Genomic DNA, 21,216 nt, shown 5'->3' on the forward strand with positions numbered 1-21,216 from the left:
TTTCCTCTTAATAGTAGCCACAGGACCATCAGAACAGTTTTAATCACGTTCTTGCTTTAAACAATGAGTTTAACTCAAATTGGCATGGCTTAAACTGCTTCTTTGTACTTACTCTACTGTTAGGTAATAGTACTAATCATATGTCCTGCTAAAAATAGAGAAATGTCTTCAGAGTATTGTTATCATTTGTTTAGCTGGACCTTCCTGACTTGGCTCTGCATACACCCTACTAGATTATACACTGCTTTTTTTTTTTTTTTTTTCTTTTGGGTGAGAATAATTTAGAAGAACATGGCAGTTGTCAGGCTTGAGTTTATCTTCTGTTGTTAATCTAAGAATACTTTTATTCCCAGAGACCATTGTTTTTCCAGCTTTTGAATTCCTCCTGCTCCTTCAGCTGTGTTTACTGCAGGATGGCTGACCTAAATCTGCTCATTTTGTGCTTTTTTTTAATAGGCACAAAGAATCAAGAGGATGGCTTGTGCCCCTTAGTGTAGTTTTCCCAGATTCTGTGGTCTGATTTATTGTAGCTAAAGTTAACTCCCTTGACATCGTTAAAGGGATGTCATGTGTCTGTGCTGTGTTTAAACTGTTCTCTTCTCACATGGCTATGCCTCATATGAAGTGAGAGATCTTCTGTGTGTTGGTAGTAAAGTGAAGAAGCAAATTGGTCAGACTTCTTAAAATAGAGAAGCCTAACACTTTTTGTCTTTTACTGCTTAATTTAGAAGGATATAAACTTGTCTGGCTTTGCAGCATGAAAACTATCTGAGTTGCATCATCAGGCTTTTCTAGTCAGTGTTCATGAGGTTTTCTACTTTTTCTGCTACTGTCTGTGCATTAGGACTGAAAGTCTGATGAGAAGCCTCTTTCCTTGGCTTATACAATGGAAAAGTTGTTGTGCTAGTTTTTCTGGGTAAATGTGGTACTACTGCTATTGTAAATGTGAAACAGGATCTTTAGACTCGGTTAATTATCTGTAAAAATGCGACCATAGTTTTAAATTCACTGGCTGCTTCAAAGTTCTTTCTCTCTTTTTTTTTAGCTGTCTTTTTCAATGATTTAGTGACTGCTTACCTAAAAAGCCCCTTCTTTCTGTTGTTCCAGTTCTTGCATTCATACCATAATTGCTTTTTTTAAGTATGCACAGCAAGTCCATTTTATCGGATACATATACAAATCTTTTTTGGTCTCAAAACCAGTGAATGATGTGTAGGTGATCTTGTTTTTTTGTTACCAAGTCATCCTTAAGGAATAGGAATCATCTCTTCTCGCCTAAAATTTCTTTCATATGATTTTTTTTAATTATTACTTAAGCAGCTCTATTAAGATCTCTTTCCTGAAGTTGAGAGGCCTGTAATCTCATGTAAAATTATTTTGGTTTCTGCTTTTTTTTTTTTTTTTTTAAAAAAAAGCTTTTCAAATCTATATTGATTCACTTCATATTCAGAATCAACTGCTGTGAATCAATAGACTTCTTATTTTTGGCTATTGTGCTTTTTACTTCTTGAATTAAAGCAGCTACAGTACATTGGAGGATCCTGCTATAAAACTGAGCAAAACTAAAATTAATGTACAATATATACCAAAAAAGTAAAATGTCTACTATTCCTTTGTCTTTAGTTTAATATTTAGTATTATTTTAGTATACATTAGAAATTTCTTTTCTGAATTTGAGAATATAACTTTTTAATTAAGAGATAGCTATTAATAATTGAGATTAAAGTGTACTTGCGTTTCCTGAAGCAGCCAGTAGTCCTTTATTTCACCTATAATGTCACCATAAATTGCAAGGGGCAAATTTAGCTTAAAATGATTTCTTTTAACTTGGAATGTTGATCATATAACTGGTGCCTAATGATACTACAGGACTGAATTTAAAGCTATGTTTATGTTCTAACTGATAAAAAAACTTCAGGTAAGAATTTTAAGATTTGTCTTTGGCTTGCTTTGAAGATTGGCAGCCCCGTACTTCACACCTGAGTTACTTGCTGTATCCTAACAAGGCCTTTATAAACTTCTGTTGTTATCAAGAAACAAGGGCGTGTGTCTGCTCCACTTATCTCTTCTTTTTGCCTGTCCACCTAGCTTTGAAAATGTGTTGGCTATGAAAGGGAGGTTGTGTGACTAAATCTTTGCAAGCAGACCATATGGTAAACAATGTATTGAAGTTCTTAATTTGAACTTTGAAGATACTTGGAAATAACAAAATGCTTAGAATTCACCTTCAGAAACCATGTTTCTGGGCCCCACAATGAAGAGCCTGTGCTCCTGGTGCAAGGATGTGAACTGTGTAAAAAATAATCGAGCTCTTCTCAATACAAGATCTCAAGATGACACATTTACAGCTGCATATAAAGTTCTTAATACCAAATTTTCCTCTTGTATACAAAAGAGAGCTGAAGAAGAGATGCTCAGCTATTTGCAAGCCCCAGGATAGCAAGCAGGCAGAGGTATTAATCTGTTTGTAGGTTATGGCATTGCCAGGTTCAGGCCATAGCTGTTTTTCCATGTATTGGGAAACCTGACACAGACATTGCTGCCTGTACTGAGGAAATGTCTGCCAGTGGTTTTAATCAGAAATACAGTCTGGTTGTCAGCAACCTCTCACAGTTAAAAGTCAGAAAAAGCCCTCTTGATTGCAAAGAAAGTCCTGGTTTTGATGCATTGTTACTCCTGATGAGGAGAGGGAAGTAAATTTAACACTGCTTCTGATGCCATGTCACTGTCAGGCCTTTTCTTTCAGGTAGACTGTGTTGTCCTGCTTAGTTGCTGGTTGTTCCCAGAGATGCTTTTATTGTTTTAAAATTGAACAGCATTATAATAAGATGTTCATATGTATGACTTGCTTGGAAAGAAGGCCCTTGGAAATGTGCACCTCCTGAGTTTGCACTGAGTTGGAGGCCAGGGAGCTGTGGGAAGAAGTGCACGGATGCAGGCATTCTCTTCTGAGGAGGATGTGTGAAATGGTTATTACTTGAGCTCTCTGGAGTAGTTACTCCGTTAGTGCATCTTTAGTGAACCTTTGTCTTTGCTTATGGATTTTTTTGGGAAGTTATTGATGAGCAAGAGGTTGACAGAATAGGTCCAAGATGTTAAAAACTACTTTAAAGCAGGCAGAAAAGATGGAATAAGTGCAAGCTTAGTGTGCCTTATTTCTTTCCTTAATGGCATTTAAAAGGTTGCTTCAGAACATTGATTTGACAGTTTTGCATATCAGAAGTGTTATTTATTTGTTTCCAAGGCATAACTAGAAGCATATATATATACATACAGTGGAATTATTTGCAAATAAGCACATATGGTATAGTGAAGGCCTTGTTCAAGTCTAATCTTTTGTGTTTCCTTGATAAAATATAATTTAGAAGTTTATAGTGTTTCTAGAAGGAGCTTCTTTTACATTCCTGTATTTGTGAGACAAAGGTGGATTTTTTCACGGTTAATATTAATACTTAGGGTTAATGTGGAAACATTCCTCATTCATATGAAGCAAATGGAACAGTTTTTCCTCTTTAATTTCATTTTCTTGGTAGTCATTTGATAAACTGAGACTGCACCGATTGCACAAATTCTAAGACCAAAACAAGTATTTTTTCCTCTGGAAAAGAACACAGCCACCACTAAAAGCACTAAAAACCTGGGTGCTTTCATTTTTGCTTTGCACCTTTCGGGCAATGATAGCTTCTATTGGATGGAAAGCTGCTTACAGTCCTTTCACTTCCAATTTGTTTTCCTTAGCAGCAAGTTCTTTACAGTTTAAACAGCATTATTGCAGTCAGAAGATTTTAAGCTTGGATGAATTAAGATGTAATTATTTCTTAATAGATTAGAAATAAAAGTGAAATAAAATTTATACTTGAATTTGGAAAGTTTTCCCCCTTTCCTTATTGTCATTCCAAGTTTCAGTATTCAATGGCTAAAAAATGACTGTTCAAGAGATGTAACAGTCCTTTCAAAGGTATTCGAACAGTCATCAGTCTATTTTTCATATATATGCACAAAAGTGTCTCTGAGGGCAGGAGGAAAAAGCAGGAGTTGTTTGTTCAGGATGTGACTTCTGCAGATCGCCTGAAAGAAGATACAGAAACTTAGACATATAAAGATGCCAAAAGAGATTTTAAGTCAGTGATGGCTAGTAAATTCAATCAGCATCTACTGTTGCTTTTATTTTGGTGTTCCAGCATGTTTTAGATTATGTAGCCCAGCTTTCTTAGCCTTAGCCTGGTGTTTTTTTAATGCTTATACTACAGTTTATAATGTGGGGATATACAGTGGGCAGTCTTTGAAAGTCTCCTGCTTAATGGTAAGATACTCCTTTTCTTTCCTTTGTCCTTTAAGATGCCTGTTCATAGGTGGATTGTACCCTGTAGGGGCTCTCTGATTTTCTGTCACTGTTTGTCACGTCTTCACCCACCCCTTCACCCTTCCAAGTAAGCTACTACCCCTGGGACTGTCTTGTAAAGTTACTTTCCCCCCACCTTAGACGGCCCTCGTTCTGCAGGCTGGCGAGAACACATGGAGCGACGGCGGAGATTTGAATTCGATTTCCGAGAACGAGATGATGAACGGGGTTATCGACGAGTGCGGTGTGGGAGTGGCAGCATGGATGACGACAGGGACAGTCTCCCTGAGTGGTGCTTAGAAGATGCAGAAGAAGAAATGGGAACATTTGACTCCTCTGGAGCATTTCTCTCTTTAAAGGTGAAAAGCTGCCTTGACCCTTTGTTCGTGTTGAGCAAATGTCCTGTTATGTCAGGTGGATTATGGATGATTACGTTGACTTTGTAGAAAGTGCAGAAGGAGCCAATCCCTGAGGAACAGGAGATGGACTTCCGACCTGTGGAGGAAGGGGAAGAAAGATCTGACTCTGAAGGGAGCCACAATGAAGAAGCCAAAGATCATGAAAAGACCACCAAGAAAGAAGGGGAGAAAACAGATAGAGTGGTGGCAGGTAAGGACGACTTTTCATGCATCTGTTCTGCGCTGCAGTGTAGAATTTCTGTTAATTCAGTTACGTAGAACAATGCAATGTTACAGAAGCAGTGGAAGAAGCAGTCCAAACATCTTCACCAGCTGCCAGGTCAGACACTCCACCGAAATCCCAGCCTCCAGACCCACTGCAGACGAGCCTTTTTGAAAGGAAGGAAGAGTCTGTGCCAGAAAGAACAGAAAAAACAGAAGAGAAAGAGAATCGAACGGAGAATACACCACCAGCCAAAATGTCCAACAGAGGGGAAGGTAATAAACTTGATAGATAAATTTAATAAGTTTCCATTACTCATTGTGATTTGTCTTGGTCTCTTTTAAGAGGCAAAGGCTGGATTATGGTGATGAAAAACTGGAATTCATCAATGGTTCTATAAATACAAGATTTGTGGGATATGCTATCTCAAAGGCTTGCAGTGCACTGGTACTTCACATGGCAACGCAGTCCAGAGAAACGTGAGCTAGTTGTGTATGTGCCTCATTGTGGTAGAGCAGATGAGTGTGGACAAATGTACGTAGCCAGGGATGGGATATGCTGCAATGTGCTGAATTCTGCACTGTTTGTTCTTTGAAGTTAGAAAACATGCCTGTGCTGTAAACAGTACCAGTGTGTGGTCATATGTACAGGAAGATCTGAAAATAATTTTGCTTTGATGCTAATTTTGAGCTATTGGATGTTTTCTACAATAAGTTCTTAAAAGTCATTTTCACTTATGTTAAAGATAATAAACTAATTTTAACATTTTTCTTTAGATTTGGCTTCTGTTGCTCAACCTTTGACACAGATTTCTGCAGACACAACTTCTCCTTCTCATCTTTCTCCTCCTGTTTCCAATTCAAATCCTGCTCTGCGGCCAGTTCAGACACCTGTTACAGCTGCTCCAGGCATGGGCAACATTCCCACTGACCCAGACGATGAAGAGGGCCTCAAACACCTAGAGCAGGTAAAATTCCCGATTCCTTTGTTGTTGACAATTGTGAGACTGGAGGAATGTGGAATGCAAAAAATAGTTGAAGCCCATAAAAACAAAAATGCAGCTGAAACTTTACACTCCACAGTGTATGCTAGAGGCTACTTTTCTTCCCTGCATGTTTTTGTTTGGTTTGGTTTGGTTTTTTGGACAATAATTCAAGCCTACGTAGTATTTTTCTGAATAAGGTACTATACCCAGTGTTAAAGAGCTACAGATCCTAGTGCTTATGACCGCTTTCAAGTATCCTTACTGTTTGCCTTGAGAAAACAAAAAACAGTATGCCAAATGTGTTTGGAAAGAAAAGCCAACCAAACAAAAAACTCCCCCAAAACCCCCCCCAAAACAAGAACAACACAAACCAACCCCATCCATAAATGAAGCACAAAATGTGTTCATGGAAGTTTACTGACCTCTTGCTGGGCTGTAGAGCATTTTTTCATGCTAGTGTTCCTGTACCTGTTTTGTTTTTCACTGTCATACTGTGTGGGACCTTCTTGGCAAGCTGTTTTATAGCTTTACTTAAGTAGGTAAACCATGCTTATTCATGATTCTGACAAAGTGGTAGACTGAGCTCAGGGTTTGTTGTGCGGTTACACCACTCCTTGAGTTGCCTATAATTCCTAGTACACTCTTGAGCACTGGGTAGTACAAGGTGGTTGTATTTGACACACTTATTTTCAAATCTGTAAGCACACAACTAACTCTTGTATTCCTTGCTGGTTTGGTTGTCTTCTGCAGCAAGCAGAGAAAATGGTGGCATACCTGCAGGACAGTGCCCTTGATGATGAAAGACTAGCAGCAAAAATTCAAGAGCACAGAGCAAAGGGTTCTTCTATGCCTTTGTTCCATGAAGCCATGCAGAAGTGGTACTACAAAGATCCACAAGGAGAAATTCAGGGTAGGTCTGTGCCCTTTACACTTCCTCTTTTGTTTCACAGAACTGTTATGAGTTCTTCACAAAATTACCACCAACAGATACTGATGCTTGTTTTTACAAAAGCAGCACAGGGAATTCACCAGTCTAGAATTAGATTTTGAAAATAGATCTTCTGCCCATCACTGCACCCATCAGCTCAGCATGCCTAATGTCCAGAATTAGATTTTATCATGGCTAAGGTTTGCCATCACTTCTGTAAATTGAGGTTAGACCAAAACCTGTTTTTCATGCCAGGAGTTATGCAGATTTCCAGATAATAGTGGAAACAAAATGAGAACGTGACCATTCAGTGGTTTGTTGAAGAATCCATGCGAAGCACTGAAATCAGTTTTTTAATCTCAGCCTGAAGACATTGAGCATTCAGGGAAGGGTAATTTGTTTAGAATCTAGAGCAAAGAGAAAAGGTTTCACAAGCCAGTGCTCACACGTAATCTCAGTTTAAATTGTACTTGCAGCTAGTGCATTATTAGTTCATGCGATACCAGCTGTTTCATGCTTGCAGTTTTCACCTGAGAAATCTCAGGTTTTTGCCATGGAAGGTGGGACAGACTTTTCATATAGATACTTGCATCTTAGCTTTCAGAAGGTACTTTTCTTTTGGAGTTCTCAGGGCTGTGTTTTAGCAGCTGTTTAGCTGCCTCCCAAAAATGCACTTAAGCAGCAAATTCCATACTTGCTGTACTACACTAAGTAGTTGTTACTAACAGTGTTTAGTGTGAGTTACTTCCTTAGCTATGAACTCTAGATAGGATTTGTAGAGATGTTATTTGTGGGATCTGTGCTAGTCTTTTGTCTGCAGGTATTGCCTGTCTTTAGGGCTTTCTTCTCACCCCTTTAAGTTTAAACGATGTTAACCATAAAGCATTTTTATTTGCTCAGTGTGCTTCAAACTTTGTTAGCCAATATTAAGGTGTTTATTGCTCAGTGATGGTCTCCACAGTTTTTCAGTGGAGTAAGTACTTCCTCGAATGTGACCTTCAGAAGTAAATGCTCCCATGTCATCTTTTTCTTGGGATGCTTGTGATTTCATGTTCTCTGGGAGCAATTACCTTCTAAAGATAATTCTTACAGAGATGGCAGGAATTGCTGGGCATTCTTGCTTTTCAGCAGATATTTTTACAGAACTTGGATTCATGTGATTCTTACTCTGTTAAAAACCTATTTTTCATACTGGCTTTGTGGATATGTAAAGTTAGTATAGGAGTCCTGCTTTGAAGGGAGTGACTGAAGTCTTTCTCAGGAAAAAGAGGAAGAGAAGAATTGTAGCTTTTTGAGAAAGGAAAGATAAACTGATTTCCCCATTTTAAAAACTGTAATCGTCCACTCAGAGGTGGATTCGCATGTCTCCCAAGTTCCAGAAGCAAAACTTTTATAAAACATGTGAATGCCTCTGATTTGAAGGTAAAAGTTGAAACAGGCTAAGATTGTTTAATTATCTGTGCGGTATATGTGGGTGAAGTAGCATTTGTGCTTTTAGCAGTGTCAGCTAGCAGATACCACTGAGGTCCGAAATGGATGTTGTCAACTTGATGCTGAGCCTGAAGTAGTGAGCTTTGCTGGAGGGCAGGATGTGTATTAGCTGGACCAAGCTCCACACCACTGTGGTTGCTTGGCTTTTGTCTCATAGCTAACTTGTTTCTTCCTCCAATGCGTGGTAAAAGCAGTTATGCACTTTTCACAAAAGACTCTCTGAGGGAATGCTGTAGCCACTGTAAAGATCTAGATATGTGCACTGACACTCTAACTTTCACTGTACTGTCTGTCCAGACGAGTGGATGAGATGGCCAGGAACGCCTGATGCTAGGTACTGTGTTACTTTAACAAGCACCATGCTCTTTGTTTCTAGTATGCTTAACTTGGTCTTACTTCCCCTTCCCTCTGTGTGTGTTGGTTGGTGTTATTTCAGGTCCTTTCAGTAATCAGGAGATGGCAGAGTGGTTCCAGGCTGGATACTTCACTATGTCGCTGTTGGTTAAGAGAGCCTGTGATGATACTTTCCAGCCACTTGGAGACATCATGAAAATGTGGGGCAGGGTTCCCTTCACTCCAGGTCCAGCACCGCTTCCACATCTGGTAATTATGTGACAGTTACAGTATTCAAATAGTCCTGCAACAAATGACAATTAAACTATTTATGTGTCAACTGCTCTGTCTCAGAATTGCAGGTGTTACAAGTGCCAAAGTTGAACCCTGTGTTAAATTAGCTTTTTAAGAGGTGAAAAGACACTCAATTTAAAAATGTTGGGTTTGCCATGTCTGACTGGAAGGCTTGGTCCTATGGTATATGTGATGTGTATTTCACAGTCACCATACTACAGGCTTTGTTTGTAAATGTTGATCTCTGTTCTGTTTTCTTTGTCTTTTCAGTTCAGAATGCAACTTTTACATTGCTTGCATTTGCAATATACTGTGGTTATCATATAGGTTGTTATTACTTATGTTGTTATATATGTTATTATATATGTTATATGTTATTAAAATACAATATTTTATTCCCGAACATAGGGCGAGCTGGACCAAGAGCGGCTGACTAGACAACAAGAGTTGGCCCTGATCCAAATGCAGCATCTCCAGTATCAGCATCTTTTAATACAGTAAGACTGCCAGTCCCAGAGATCTTCCAGTGGCTGTGTTCTGCTCTGCATTTTTAATCATCTTGGGTTCATCTTCTTGTCATTGTTTCCTTGGGCAATGGGGCTGGGAGTGCTTCACCTCCAACAGCAGTAGCCTGCTTCCACAAACACCAGAGGCTCGATAGTCTACAGGATTAGGACAGTGTGACTACCTCAGGCACACTTTTCAGAGTCTTTTTTGGTGTCATACATAGCAATGTTGGTGAAACTTGCTATATAGGTAGCTGCTACAGTCAAACTGAATCCCAGCTATCCGTGTGATGCAGTTCGGATGTTGTGGAGTCAGGGGAAAGCTACACGTCTTTTGAACTTGAGATGGAGAAGGCAGAACTTATTTTTGGTCTAGTTGCTCAGCTTTTTGAAGATCAGTGGAAGGTAACTGCTGGAGATAGCAGTTTGTCATCTGTTTTTGCCAAAGTTGTCAGTTGTTCAGTTCTGGCCAGCTCCTAACAACTTGCTTTGTAGGAGCTTGGAGAAAAGAAAACAATCAGATAAGACTACTCCTTCAAAGGGTCCTGAAAGCATGTGCCATAATTAATGCTTTTTGAATACTGATTGTCAGCTTATGATTTGATAAGGCAAGAGCCTCCCCTGTACTAGGGGTTTCCTTGACACAGTGGGAAATTTGCATAGGTGGGCAGTCATCAAAGCCAGATTAATTTGAGCAATCTCTATGTAATTTATAGAAGAAGGGAAGTAGTGTTGCACAGCTTACAAGAGAAACATTGGACAACAATAACCAGTTGACATAGTTGAGGGCAAAGAGAAATTTGGTTCTGGTCATGTGGGCCAGTTTGTTCTCTTCTTGTATTTTGATTCTTTTCATGGCCCCATTCTGTGGTTTCCTCTAGTATTTAGTGTGTACTTTATATAGGTCAGTGGGCATTAGTCCCAGAGAATGAATCTGTGTGCAACTTCTGCAACTTGGGCGTTATATAAATAGGCAAGTGAACAAATACCAGTGATTCTCTGCTTCTCTTTTGAAGACAACAATATGCACAGGTGCTGGCTCAGCAGCAAAAGGCAGCCCTCTCATCCCAGCAGCAGCAGCAACTCGCTATTCTCTTGCAACAGTTTCAGGCCCTGAAGATGAGGTGAGAGAGCCCAGACTTGAACTGAATACCATTCTTCCTACCCTCTAACTTGTGTATAATGATAATTATAATCTTGTCAGTGGTTTGTCCTATTCAAGTTTGCTCCTATTTGAGCATTACGTATTTTAAAGATTGTGTGAATATGAAACAGTTGCAGGATGTTGAATACTTCTTTATAGATGTAGCCTTTACCTCAGAGAATATTTATGAAAAGGAGGAGGAAAATCTTAGAGTTGAAATTACACCTTTTTGACAGATCTGTTGTGCTGGTAACCGAATGGCTTTGCCAGTTGAGTTCTGCAATACTAGATGCTTGTTCCTCAAACTAGCCTATATGCAGCAAATGTCAAACTAGCCCTTGACTTGTCAGCAGGGATGAGATGAGCAAGAACTCTGTAAGCAAGTAGTATTGTTTGCATCGTATTTTTGTTTTAAATAGAAGTGTGGAAAAAAAGGGGTATGTTACAAGTTACTGAATGTCATGTCAGAGCACTCCTCTTCCTGGAAATGGCATGTTGACTCTTCCTGTTGGTATTACAGAATATCTGAGCAGAACATGATGCCACCTGTTACAAGGTCTGTGTCAGTGCCGGACACTGGCTCAATATGGGAACTTCAGTCAGCTTCACAGCCTACAGGTAAGATGCTTAGCACGTGTCAGATCTGTTGAGAAAAGATCATGGATTAAGAACCAGCATCTTTGAGATGATCGATCCCTTTTTGACGTTTTTTTCTGCATCAGTATCTTTTAACTGGTTCAGGCTACTCTGCCTTGCAATTTAAATTCCATTTGAGAGCTGTGAAGAATATGGTAATTTTTCTGATGGTTATGGAAAATCTTGATCCAAAGGGATTGAGTGTTTTGTTCTAAAGGTGTTCTGCCCTGATGGGAGGAATTTGAACAGCTGTTTTTTGTGTAGAATTTTGTAGGAAACACAGCCTTGCTTCAGTAATGCACAAGCATTATTTTACAGGAAGACAGGGTTGCCCTCTACTGACCAACACGAATGTAGTATGATGATTTCAGTTCATAAAATACAATAACTGCATACATAAGATTTTCCCCTTTCAGTTTTTTTTGTTGTTGATGTGCTTATTTTTTGCTTGTCAATGTTTGTTTTCTTCACTATCTAGTCTGGGAAGGAAGCAGTGTCTGGGATCTCCCCATTGATACTGCAGCTCAGGGACCAGCTCTAGAACAACTTCAGCAGCTCGAGAAGGCCAAAGCTGCAAAGGTCAGAAACTGTTTTGTACTGTAAGAAGTTGGGATTGCTGTTCTGCAATGTAATTGTGTTTCTTGAGCCAGTGGTAGACTATTAGCTTTTAATCTTCAGGCCACTCTATGATTTTGATTAGATTTTCATGGAAAACACCATAAAGAGAATATGGGTTATAGAAATCAGTTACGAAATCCTTGTGAACTGCTGTTTGGAAACCATTGCTGTGGAGGTACTACTGAACTCTAAAGTAGTGGTTATGTTTTTTACACTTGTGATGAAAAACTCTTCACTAGCCACCTCTGTTTTAAAATGGGATCATCATGAGCTGTCATGTCAAACCTGGAGTGGGAGTAGGTAGTTGTTCTCTTAATCCTTACATCTTTTCGCCAGAATTGATTTGGGGAATTACAAGAGTCCTGTTTGTTGGGGTTGTTTCACACTTACTCTAATATTAAATTATTTTTCTAAGTTTGAACCTGTATGATTATGTACATTTCCTGAAACTGTTTATTTTATGATGACTGCAAAGCAACTCACTACTGGCTTCTAAAGTCAGAGGTTGTTTTAAGGAGCTGATGTAGAAGGACTGACTGGAGAACTGGTGTTCGTTACAGAACAGAAGTTGTCAGAAATTGTTCTAGACTACTTCAGGAATCTGACCCCAATAGGCAGCCAGCTGATAGGTAAAATTGCAATTAAGGGAGAGCATCTGTCAGAGGCTTCATCTATTGTTGTTACTATAATCTCAGCAGAGTTGCCCTAGGACATGGTGTAGGAAAACGTTACCTGCATCTGAGTGTAGTTTTATGTGAATTATAGCTAGAGCAAGAGAGGAGAGAAGTGGAAATGAGGGCCAAACGAGAGGAAGAGGAGAGGAAAAGGCAGGAGGAGCTTCGGAGGCAACAAGAAGAGCTACTTAGGAGGCAGCAGGAAGATGAGAGGAAACGACGGGAAGAAGAAGAACTGGCCCGCAGGAAGCAAGTGAGTTTCCTCAATGTAGTTAATCTCTAATTAATTTTAATACTTTATAAAACTCACTTAAAGAATCCTGAGGGGTCTAATTAATCTTTGGTAGGTGTGTATAAAGACAGTTCTAATATTTTTCATGTGAGTATATGAAATGATTCTTCTTCTGCTCTTGATTTGAAGTTTAAGAGCCCAAATTGCAATCTGAGAAATGGCCTTTGGTTCACTTCAAGATAGGTTCCTGTTTGTGAGCCAGGAGGCTTTATTCTGTGTGGAATATTCCATCCCAACTTCTTAGTGTCAATATTAGACTTTAGTTTGTTGCCCACTTATTGTATGTTTAATCTTTACTCACCATTTATGCAGTCTAGTGTTTTGACAAGGGTATGTTCTGGAGTAGACTGGAGCTTGAGCAGCTGTTTCAAATGAATAAAATGTAGAGGGCTATAGTGGAAAAAAGTAATGTAACATTTAGCTTATTTTTCCCTGTTTTTTTTAACTTAGTAAACAATTTTTTTTCATAAATTATTACCTAGGTTATGTTGTAGAGTGTCAGCTTTATTTTCTTGAGTTGATATTTGGGAAAGGAAGGGATGTAGTTTGGACAAGCGGATTTGTTAAAGTGAATGATGTGATCTGTGTTGCAGTAGGAGAATGAATGTAGGAGCTGTAGTATGTTCTTAATCTTACAAGAACACAAAATGGAGACGTTATTAGCCTGATGTTTCTAGCATTTACTTCTAAATTCTGTATGGAAAAAAGATTAACTGTTCCTTAAGTGTCATAGGAGGGAAAGACAGTGAAAGTTAAAGTTATCACTCTGCATGTGAAGGATAAGGGCAAAGCACACTGTTGAGCTTATTCACTAAGGAGTGAGTCAATAAATCCCCTGTAAGGTAGCACATGAATAATAGGCGAAAGTAGTAAATAGTTTTGTCCTTTATAATATTTTCTATGTGCTTAGGTAGATGGTTGTAAAGCGTGTTTCCCAGTTTAGGGATCAGATCACAGTTTCTGAGGAAGCCTCTTGAACCTTTAGTTTTATTTGTAAGTTAGTCACAGACCTCAATTCATTTAGCGTTTGGGTTTTGTTGCTGAAGATCTATTTTAAGAGACTGCAGTGTGATACATAGGTAGCTTTCATGATACCTTTAAGAATCAAGTCTATAAATAAATGGCTCCTTGCTTTAATATGTCAATTTTGTGTACAGCAAGTCATTGTGGTATACAGTGGAAAAGCATACTTTGATTCTTGAGTTCAAGCCTTATTGTAGCACTAAAGCAATAATGTACTCAAAATTTAACTTCTGAGTTAAGTTGCTTTTGATCTGTTTTAATAATATCTAATTTTTCAGCTGATCACCTGGTAACTCAATGTGTTTCATCCATGGTGGCTTCAAATAAATACAGTTGGGTGGTTTCTTTTCAGACTTAACCATTTTGCTACTGTGTATAATTTCTTAGAAATGTCCATTAAATTCCAAAGTTTTTTTTGTCCACTTTGGATTCGTACAGTAAACAATCTGACTCTCCCTTTCTGAGGTGTCATGGGAAATAATTATTTACAAGGACAAAGCAGAATGGGGTTGAACAGTAGTAACAGCAAGTATCTTAGTTCATTACTAATGGAATAATTGCCACAATGCTTAATTCTGAGCAGTAATGTCTTGAAAAGGTAACAAAGTTTAAGCACTTCTCTGGAAAGAGAAAATAATATTGTATTCTGTTTAAAAGAAAAAAAAAAACAACAAAAAACTGGTCTAATATTTGAATCTGACTTCTGTACTGGAAGGCATTGTAGAATCAGGGATGAACTGATTTATTAGCATGGATTTATACAGAGGAGATGATGCTTAACAAATTTGATTAACTTCTTTTGAGGAGATGACAGTGAGAGCTGAGAGGGGTGAAGCAGTAGACTTAATCTGCCTGGACTTCAGGAAGGCTTTTGATGTAATACTGCATAAAAGACTAGTATATAAGGTTAGTAAATATGCTGTTGATGGTGAATTCTAAATAAAAAAAAAAATAATAGAAATTCAATTCTTGAGGATGAAATGTTATACCAAATGTTGAATCCAGTTCTGTTCATAGTTTTCATCAATTACTTGTACTGTAGAATTGCAAACAATAATGCCCAGCTTGTATAGCTCCTGTATTTTCTTTTGTTTGTGGTCTGATATCTTCTATTTTGTAATGATGGATTGCTTTCAGCAACAAAATTTGAGGTTTATCATTAGCTAATAATTGTTTTCTCTGGATTATATATTTAGTGCTCCATTTAAAGCACCTTGTTCAAAGATGAGATCCACAAAGCTAGAAGTTTTGTAAACCCTTTTAACATAGACAAGCAGAATTGCAGGTGTTACTAACTGCAAAAAGGTCTATAATATTTTATTTAAGAATCCAGAGTCTACTGAAATGAGGCTTTCTACTTAAGGATTTTCTGCAATATTACAGATATTTTAAAAGATCTGAAATAAATTGTCTGTCCAGCAAGACCTGTGCTTGAAAACAATTATTAGAAAAGATGCTAAAGAACATTAGGATTCTCTTGGCGCTGGAATCCATGAGTATGGGAGTAAGAGCCAAAGGAATGAGTCTGATTCCCATACAAGTCATTGGCAGAAAGCTGGAGAGCTTTGAATGTTTTTGGTCACATGCTCAAACAAAACCATTGAATAATAAGATAATACAGAAGTAAATATTAAGACAACCTTTTCTATATCTGTGAAGAGTAGGAAAAAAGAATTGCATCAGCCACATGGTTCCCAGCATTTCATAGTCTTGCAGATTTTTTTCCTCATGTTGGTACAATGCTGTTGATCTTCAGTTCTCTGGGGGAGAGAAGTCTTTTTTTTAAAATTGCTGTCATTCATTAGTCTCTCTCCTGGCATGCCTGAGCAAGGAGGAGATCCCTGCAGCTTTATTAAAGACAATTCCAGCTGAATTTCCCAAAAGGGAAGTAGGGCAGAGATGTCAGTGAACTGCTATTGTAAAAGAGGACTTGGTGATTTTGTTCATCTCTCTCAGGTACCATGTGTTACATCAATGACTAGTGCCAAACATCCTCCTGGCCTGGTTGGCAGCTGGGTGTCCTGAGCTGAGATCCTGGTGTGTGGTCTCTAGTCAAACCAAACAGACTGGCACACCTCCAGCCTCCTCAGTAGACTTTTCAGCAAAAGAAACAAGCAGAAATCTTTTAGCACTTGCATTGGGGACAGTAGATTATTGTGACTTGACTGCATGTGCCCAGTTAATTCACTTACAGACCCAAGTTAAAAAATGATCTATATATTGTGTGTTGTGCTTGACACTTTTGTGAATATGACAAATCTGGGACTTGATTAAAGAGAAAATTATTCACAGGCTACTGTTTTATGTCCAGCTAGTGGAAGAAAAACTTACACTCACAGCACTTACATTTAGCACTAAACCACTTAAGTGATATACAGGAATATGAATGAGTTCTTGACTTGCAGCCAGCAGCTCTTCAGTACCATAGGATTGCTTATAAAAATGTTTTGTCTGCTAGAGAGTTATATTGTAGACATCTGAAGCTAGCCACTGTCAGAGAGAAACAACTGCAGTTGCTCAGTGAACTGCATTTCAGCTAATCTATGCTGTGTGTATATAAAGGTTTGGTATCAGATTTAGGAGGAGGGTCTTAGATTTACCAGAGTTCAAAATTGGTATTCATGCTACACAATTAGTCTCCCTTTATTCTGTGATATAATAATAACAAAAACCTGTTAAGAGTACACATGCACAGTACTGATCATCCAAAAAGAAATGAAAGCTTAAAGTTCTTTTCCAAAAAGTAGGATATTTAGGTTGAGCTGGTAGGATAAGTCAGAAAGTGGAGAGAAGAATAGAAAGGGTGAAAAGCAGGTGGCCTTAACACAGTTGCTGGACTTCAGTGATCAGAAAAGGCAGCAGAAACCAAAGCTATTTTATGCAAGGGGAAGTCAGAACCAGGTGAAAAGCTGCAGATGCACTCTTGTTTGACAATATGCTGGAAGCCAGCCAAAGGCTGGTTGTGCCCTGTTCCTCCAAAAAGCAAGTAGAGGAATGGAAAAACTTCTGTTATGTTGATCTTCAGAGCAGTAGCAAAGGGTGCTGATGCTTTATTTTTGAGTTAAGTAAATAATTTTGCTACTTGGATAGCAAAACACAATTTATTGGAAGGCATTTAAATAATTTAGGGATAGGTGAGAATGGAAGCCCTCAAGAGACCTTTTGTTGCCCATACTATTTAAATAGTATAGGAATAGCCCAGTCAAAAGCCCTTTAATGGAGTTCCACATCTCTGAGACTTCCAAAGGTTACAGTGTCCTTAAGTGCACTGGGCTGCTTCTGCTTATTTCTGGTGTCTGGAGATGTGGCTTGAGTTTTGTAGTGCACTTGAGTAGTCAGTGTTTAGAAACTCCTATAAGTAGAAAAAGTTTCCAACTTATACCTGACACTCAGAGAGAGGGGGGAAAAAAAATAATTAATGATACTCCTACATTAAAATACATATATAGATATATAGGAAAGAGGAGCGTCAGCCTTTGTTTTCATTCTCAACACCATTCTTTTTAAAAACAAAGGTAGACAATGATTTAATGTGTTTCTTTTTTCATTACAATAAATCATTTATGTATGAGATGCACATTGCATCATAAAACTTGTTAACATATGGGTCTGTAGTGTTTTAATATAGCTGTTTTGGTAGTGCTTAGCCTGGAGCTAAGCATCTTTTCTTGAGGCCATTTATCTGGCCAGATCATGTTGTAGTCTGTGCTCTGATGCAGTTCATCAATAAAATGGCATTTATACATTGACGCTTTGTTCCCAACTCCAGGAGGAAGCCCTGAGGCGACAAAGAGAGCAGGAAATTGCACTAAGGCGGCAGCGGGAGGAAGAGGAGCGGCAACAACAGGAGGAAGCACTTAGAAGATTGGAAGAGAGAAGAAGAGAAGAGGAGGAAAGACGGCAGCGAGAGGAGTTAATTCGTAAACAGGTGAAAAATAGCAAGAGACACCTATTATTTTGAGTTATGGAGGCTGCCAGAACAAACAAGCTTTGAAACTTGCATCCATGCCTGAGACCATCAGTTTTAGTGGAGGAAATCAAAGCTTGTAGACAGTACCAAGTGAATGAAAAATAGGTTGTTTACCTGTATCCCAATTTCAGACAAAATAATCAGAATCTGATCTGCCCTTTGGAAAATAGATTTGTGTTGAACGAGTGTTTTCCTTCATGTTTGAGCCTTAAGAATGGCTTTGCAGCATGGTATTTTTACTCTTTTCTTCAAAAGAAAGGCAGAGTACAGTACCAGAATAATGTTTTTTTTTTTTTCTTCTGAATTGTCATTCTCTGAGCCTTTACTGTATAATTGTTATCTTTAATATGATGAGATGATCCGTTTTTGCCAGTCTTTCTATTCTATGCCACAAGTACCCACTATCAAAGTTTCAGCTTTTTTCTTCCCTTTTCTTGTCTTACTGTTAACAGTGGTGGTGTTAGTTGTTTTTGTTGTTTTTTTTTTTTAGTTTGTTTTGTTTTCCCCCTTGGGGTGAGCTTTAGAAGTCCGTATTGGGGAACCTGAGCTTCAGCCCCCTACTTGATACTGTCACAGTCCCTAAACCAAACTAATCTTGAAACATGTTGGGCTTCACATTAACTTCCACATCCATTTCAGAATTGCCAGTTATTATTTAAAAATCCTTTTTCAGGACCCTCTCTTAGACATTAATCATTTCTGTCCCACCATGCAATCATCTCTGTTAGCATCTTTTACTTTGCAACTCTAATGTTGAATAACAACAGTAAACATCACTGTCTGTCACCTGTTTTATCCTTTCATGTCAAAACCTCTTCCCTCTTTATTCATGTCAAGTTTTATGCCATTGAAAGTGTAGCAGTATTTGACTGTAAGTTGTAGAAGCAGATAGAAGCTCACACTCAAAGGTGCCTAACTCCTGTAAGGAAAGTGGTATGAAATAAGCTAGTCTGAACTAGGGAGATCATAGAATTATGTAGGTTGGAAGGGACCTTAAAGATCATCTAGTTCCAAGATGTCATTTTCTTTGAAGTTCCTTGGTGGAGCAGTGGGAAACTTGTATGTTTAGGTGGATAGAGACCATGTTATTGGGCTTTTTTGCCTGAGAAGTGGAAAAGTAAATCAACAACCTAAACAGCACACATAGATATAAAGGCCTGCCTCTATTCTGTCAGAATGTCAATACCATGGAGTAAGAGTAATTTCGATTTTTCTAAGTCTACTTCGACTTTACTCCTCTTTATGTCCTGGGAAGGAAGAGGAGGCTGCTAAGTGGGCACGTGAAGAGGAGGAAGCTCAACGGCGACTTGAAGAAAGTCGGCTACGCATGGAAGAAGAGGCAGCTAGACAGCGGCTTGAAGAAGAAGAACGAAAGCGCAAGGAGCTGGAACTCCAGCGCCAGAAAGAAATAATGAGACAGAGGCAGCAGCAGCAGGAGGCTTTACGACGGCTGCAGCAACAGCAGCAACAGCAGCAACTTGCACAAATGAAGGTAATGTGTTTCTACAGTGTAACTTCCTCCTTCAGGTCAGTGTAGTCAGTAAAACCACAGCTGGATTCAGGATTGTCTTGACTAGCTTAAACAGAGCCATGGTGGATGAACTGTCTGGAGAGGGAAGAGAGTAAATAGATGACTGAAAGTCATGGGAGAAACAAGAGGATAAGTTACAAAATAAGAAAACAAAAGGTTCAGTTGATAGAAGCATACTGGAAAGGGATTCGCAGATGAGTACAGATGTTATGAGCAAGGGCAAGAGCAAAGTTTGTAGAGCTTGGAGTTCTAAAGTCTTTGAAATCAAAATTGATTGCTGTTTTTCAGACAGTGATGTGTTACATTGTTCTTGATACACTGTGGTACATCAGAGGGGAATTCAGAGGAACATAGAGTTTATACTTCGTACTTTTTCATACTTACTTATACCATTTTATACTTTCCAGTGTTCTGTTAAACTTTAAAGGTGGCCTTTCATGATTATACCTCAGCAATATTCTCTAAAATGTTTTGTAATTCCTAATGATGTGGTTTTTGGCCCAGCTCCCTTCATCTTCAACATGGGGTCAGCAATCGAATTCAGGAGCTTGTCAGTCCCAGACCACACTGTCATTGGCAGAAATCCAAAAGTTAGAAGAAGAACGAGAACGGCAGCTTCGAGAAGAGGTAAATACTAACAGTAACAGAGTGTAACTTGTTAGAGTGGACTCAACTATGTGACTGTTTAATTGTCAATGAAGTTATTAGAAGGAGTGGTGAGGATGGGAAATGTTTTTTGAAATAGTGTAACTTGGGTAAAATCCTATCTTTCGGGCATAGGTTCAGTAAGTACTTGTTTGAAAGTTTTTATAGCTTCTTAATATAAGTATCTGAAAGGAGAGAAAACTGTACCCCTTTAACCCTAGGAGTATATCATGTTCACAAAACAATATGAAGTTTTTAGTATGTTTACAGAAATGTACAAGACCAGGGCATGCTGAGGGGACCCCAGGTCATGGTAGGAGAGAAGGTTTTTTCCAAGACCCCAAATGCTTAGCTGGCTGCCGTCATAATTTGACAAGTTTATTCTGTCCTAGACCAATAAACAATTTGTATTTACTGGTTATTTAGTGTCTCCCTTTTTGGAGGAACTGTAATGGTTCAAAAAAGTTAGAGGCTAGCCAGACTCCTTCAGAAGAGAGTTAAATCAGTTTAAAAACAGTCGCCCAGCTAGACTTTTAAATAGTAATGATCTTCTGAAAGTATGGACGAGCACTTTTGTCTTGCATGCAACAGCAAAGGCGTCAGCAGCGTGAACTAATGAAGGCCCTTCAGCAACAGCAGCAGCAACAGCAGCAAAAATTGTCGGGCTGGGGTAACGTCACCAAACCAACAGGCACCACCAAGTCCCTGCTGGAGATACAGCAGGAGGAGGCAAGGCAGATGCAGAAACAGCAGCAACAGCAGCACCAGCAGCCGAACAGAGTCAGAAATACTACAGTACGTACAGTATTTACCTAACCACTAAGTGGAGGGAAACACTACATGACAGTTCTCTGTGTCTGTTCATTACTGTTCTGCCAGGTCTGGTGTTAATAACCAGAATCTCTTTGTTGTGTTTCAACAGCACTCTAACCTGCACACCAGCATTGGGAATTCAGTGTGGGGCTCCCTAAACACTAATCCCAGCAACCAGTGGGCATCTGACCTAGTCAGTAGCATCTGGAGTAATGCTGATACCAAAAACTCAAACATGGGTTTCTGGGATGATGCAGTGAAGGAAGTGGGACCTCGTAACTCGACCAATAAAAACAAAAGCAATGCCAGCCTCAGGTAGGAACTGGGGAAGGAGCTTTTGCAAAGAAAGGCTACTACTCCTGAGATGATC

General features: G+C 38.9%; 1 protein-coding gene across 1 annotated transcript in view; it reads left to right on the plus strand.

Moving 5' to 3' along the window:
* Window positions 1-21,216, plus strand: part of GIGYF2 (GRB10 interacting GYF protein 2) — a gene marked incomplete at its 5' end in the record, with an annotated part of 64,902 nt that overhangs the window by 37,332 nt on the left and 6,354 nt on the right. The window contains 16 exons of the mRNA XM_010168402.1: window positions 4,484-4,701; window positions 4,789-4,951; window positions 5,038-5,238; window positions 5,740-5,930; window positions 6,699-6,858; window positions 8,804-8,970; window positions 9,403-9,491; window positions 10,517-10,624; window positions 11,165-11,262; window positions 11,759-11,859; window positions 12,664-12,825; window positions 17,657-17,815; window positions 19,113-19,349; window positions 19,893-20,015; window positions 20,625-20,828; window positions 20,956-21,161. Coding sequence (XP_010166704.1) covers window positions 4,484-4,701; window positions 4,789-4,951; window positions 5,038-5,238; window positions 5,740-5,930; window positions 6,699-6,858; window positions 8,804-8,970; window positions 9,403-9,491; window positions 10,517-10,624; window positions 11,165-11,262; window positions 11,759-11,859; window positions 12,664-12,825; window positions 17,657-17,815; window positions 19,113-19,349; window positions 19,893-20,015; window positions 20,625-20,828; window positions 20,956-21,161 — 2,587 coding nt within the window. The remainder of the gene's footprint in view (window positions 1-4,483; window positions 4,702-4,788; window positions 4,952-5,037; window positions 5,239-5,739; window positions 5,931-6,698; window positions 6,859-8,803; window positions 8,971-9,402; window positions 9,492-10,516; window positions 10,625-11,164; window positions 11,263-11,758; window positions 11,860-12,663; window positions 12,826-17,656; window positions 17,816-19,112; window positions 19,350-19,892; window positions 20,016-20,624; window positions 20,829-20,955; window positions 21,162-21,216) is intronic.

Source organism: Antrostomus carolinensis, unplaced genomic scaffold, assembly GCF_000700745.2.
Source record: "Antrostomus carolinensis isolate BGI_N321 unplaced genomic scaffold, ASM70074v2 scaffold4705, whole genome shotgun sequence".
NCBI lineage: Eukaryota > Metazoa > Chordata > Aves > Caprimulgiformes > Caprimulgidae > Antrostomus > Antrostomus carolinensis.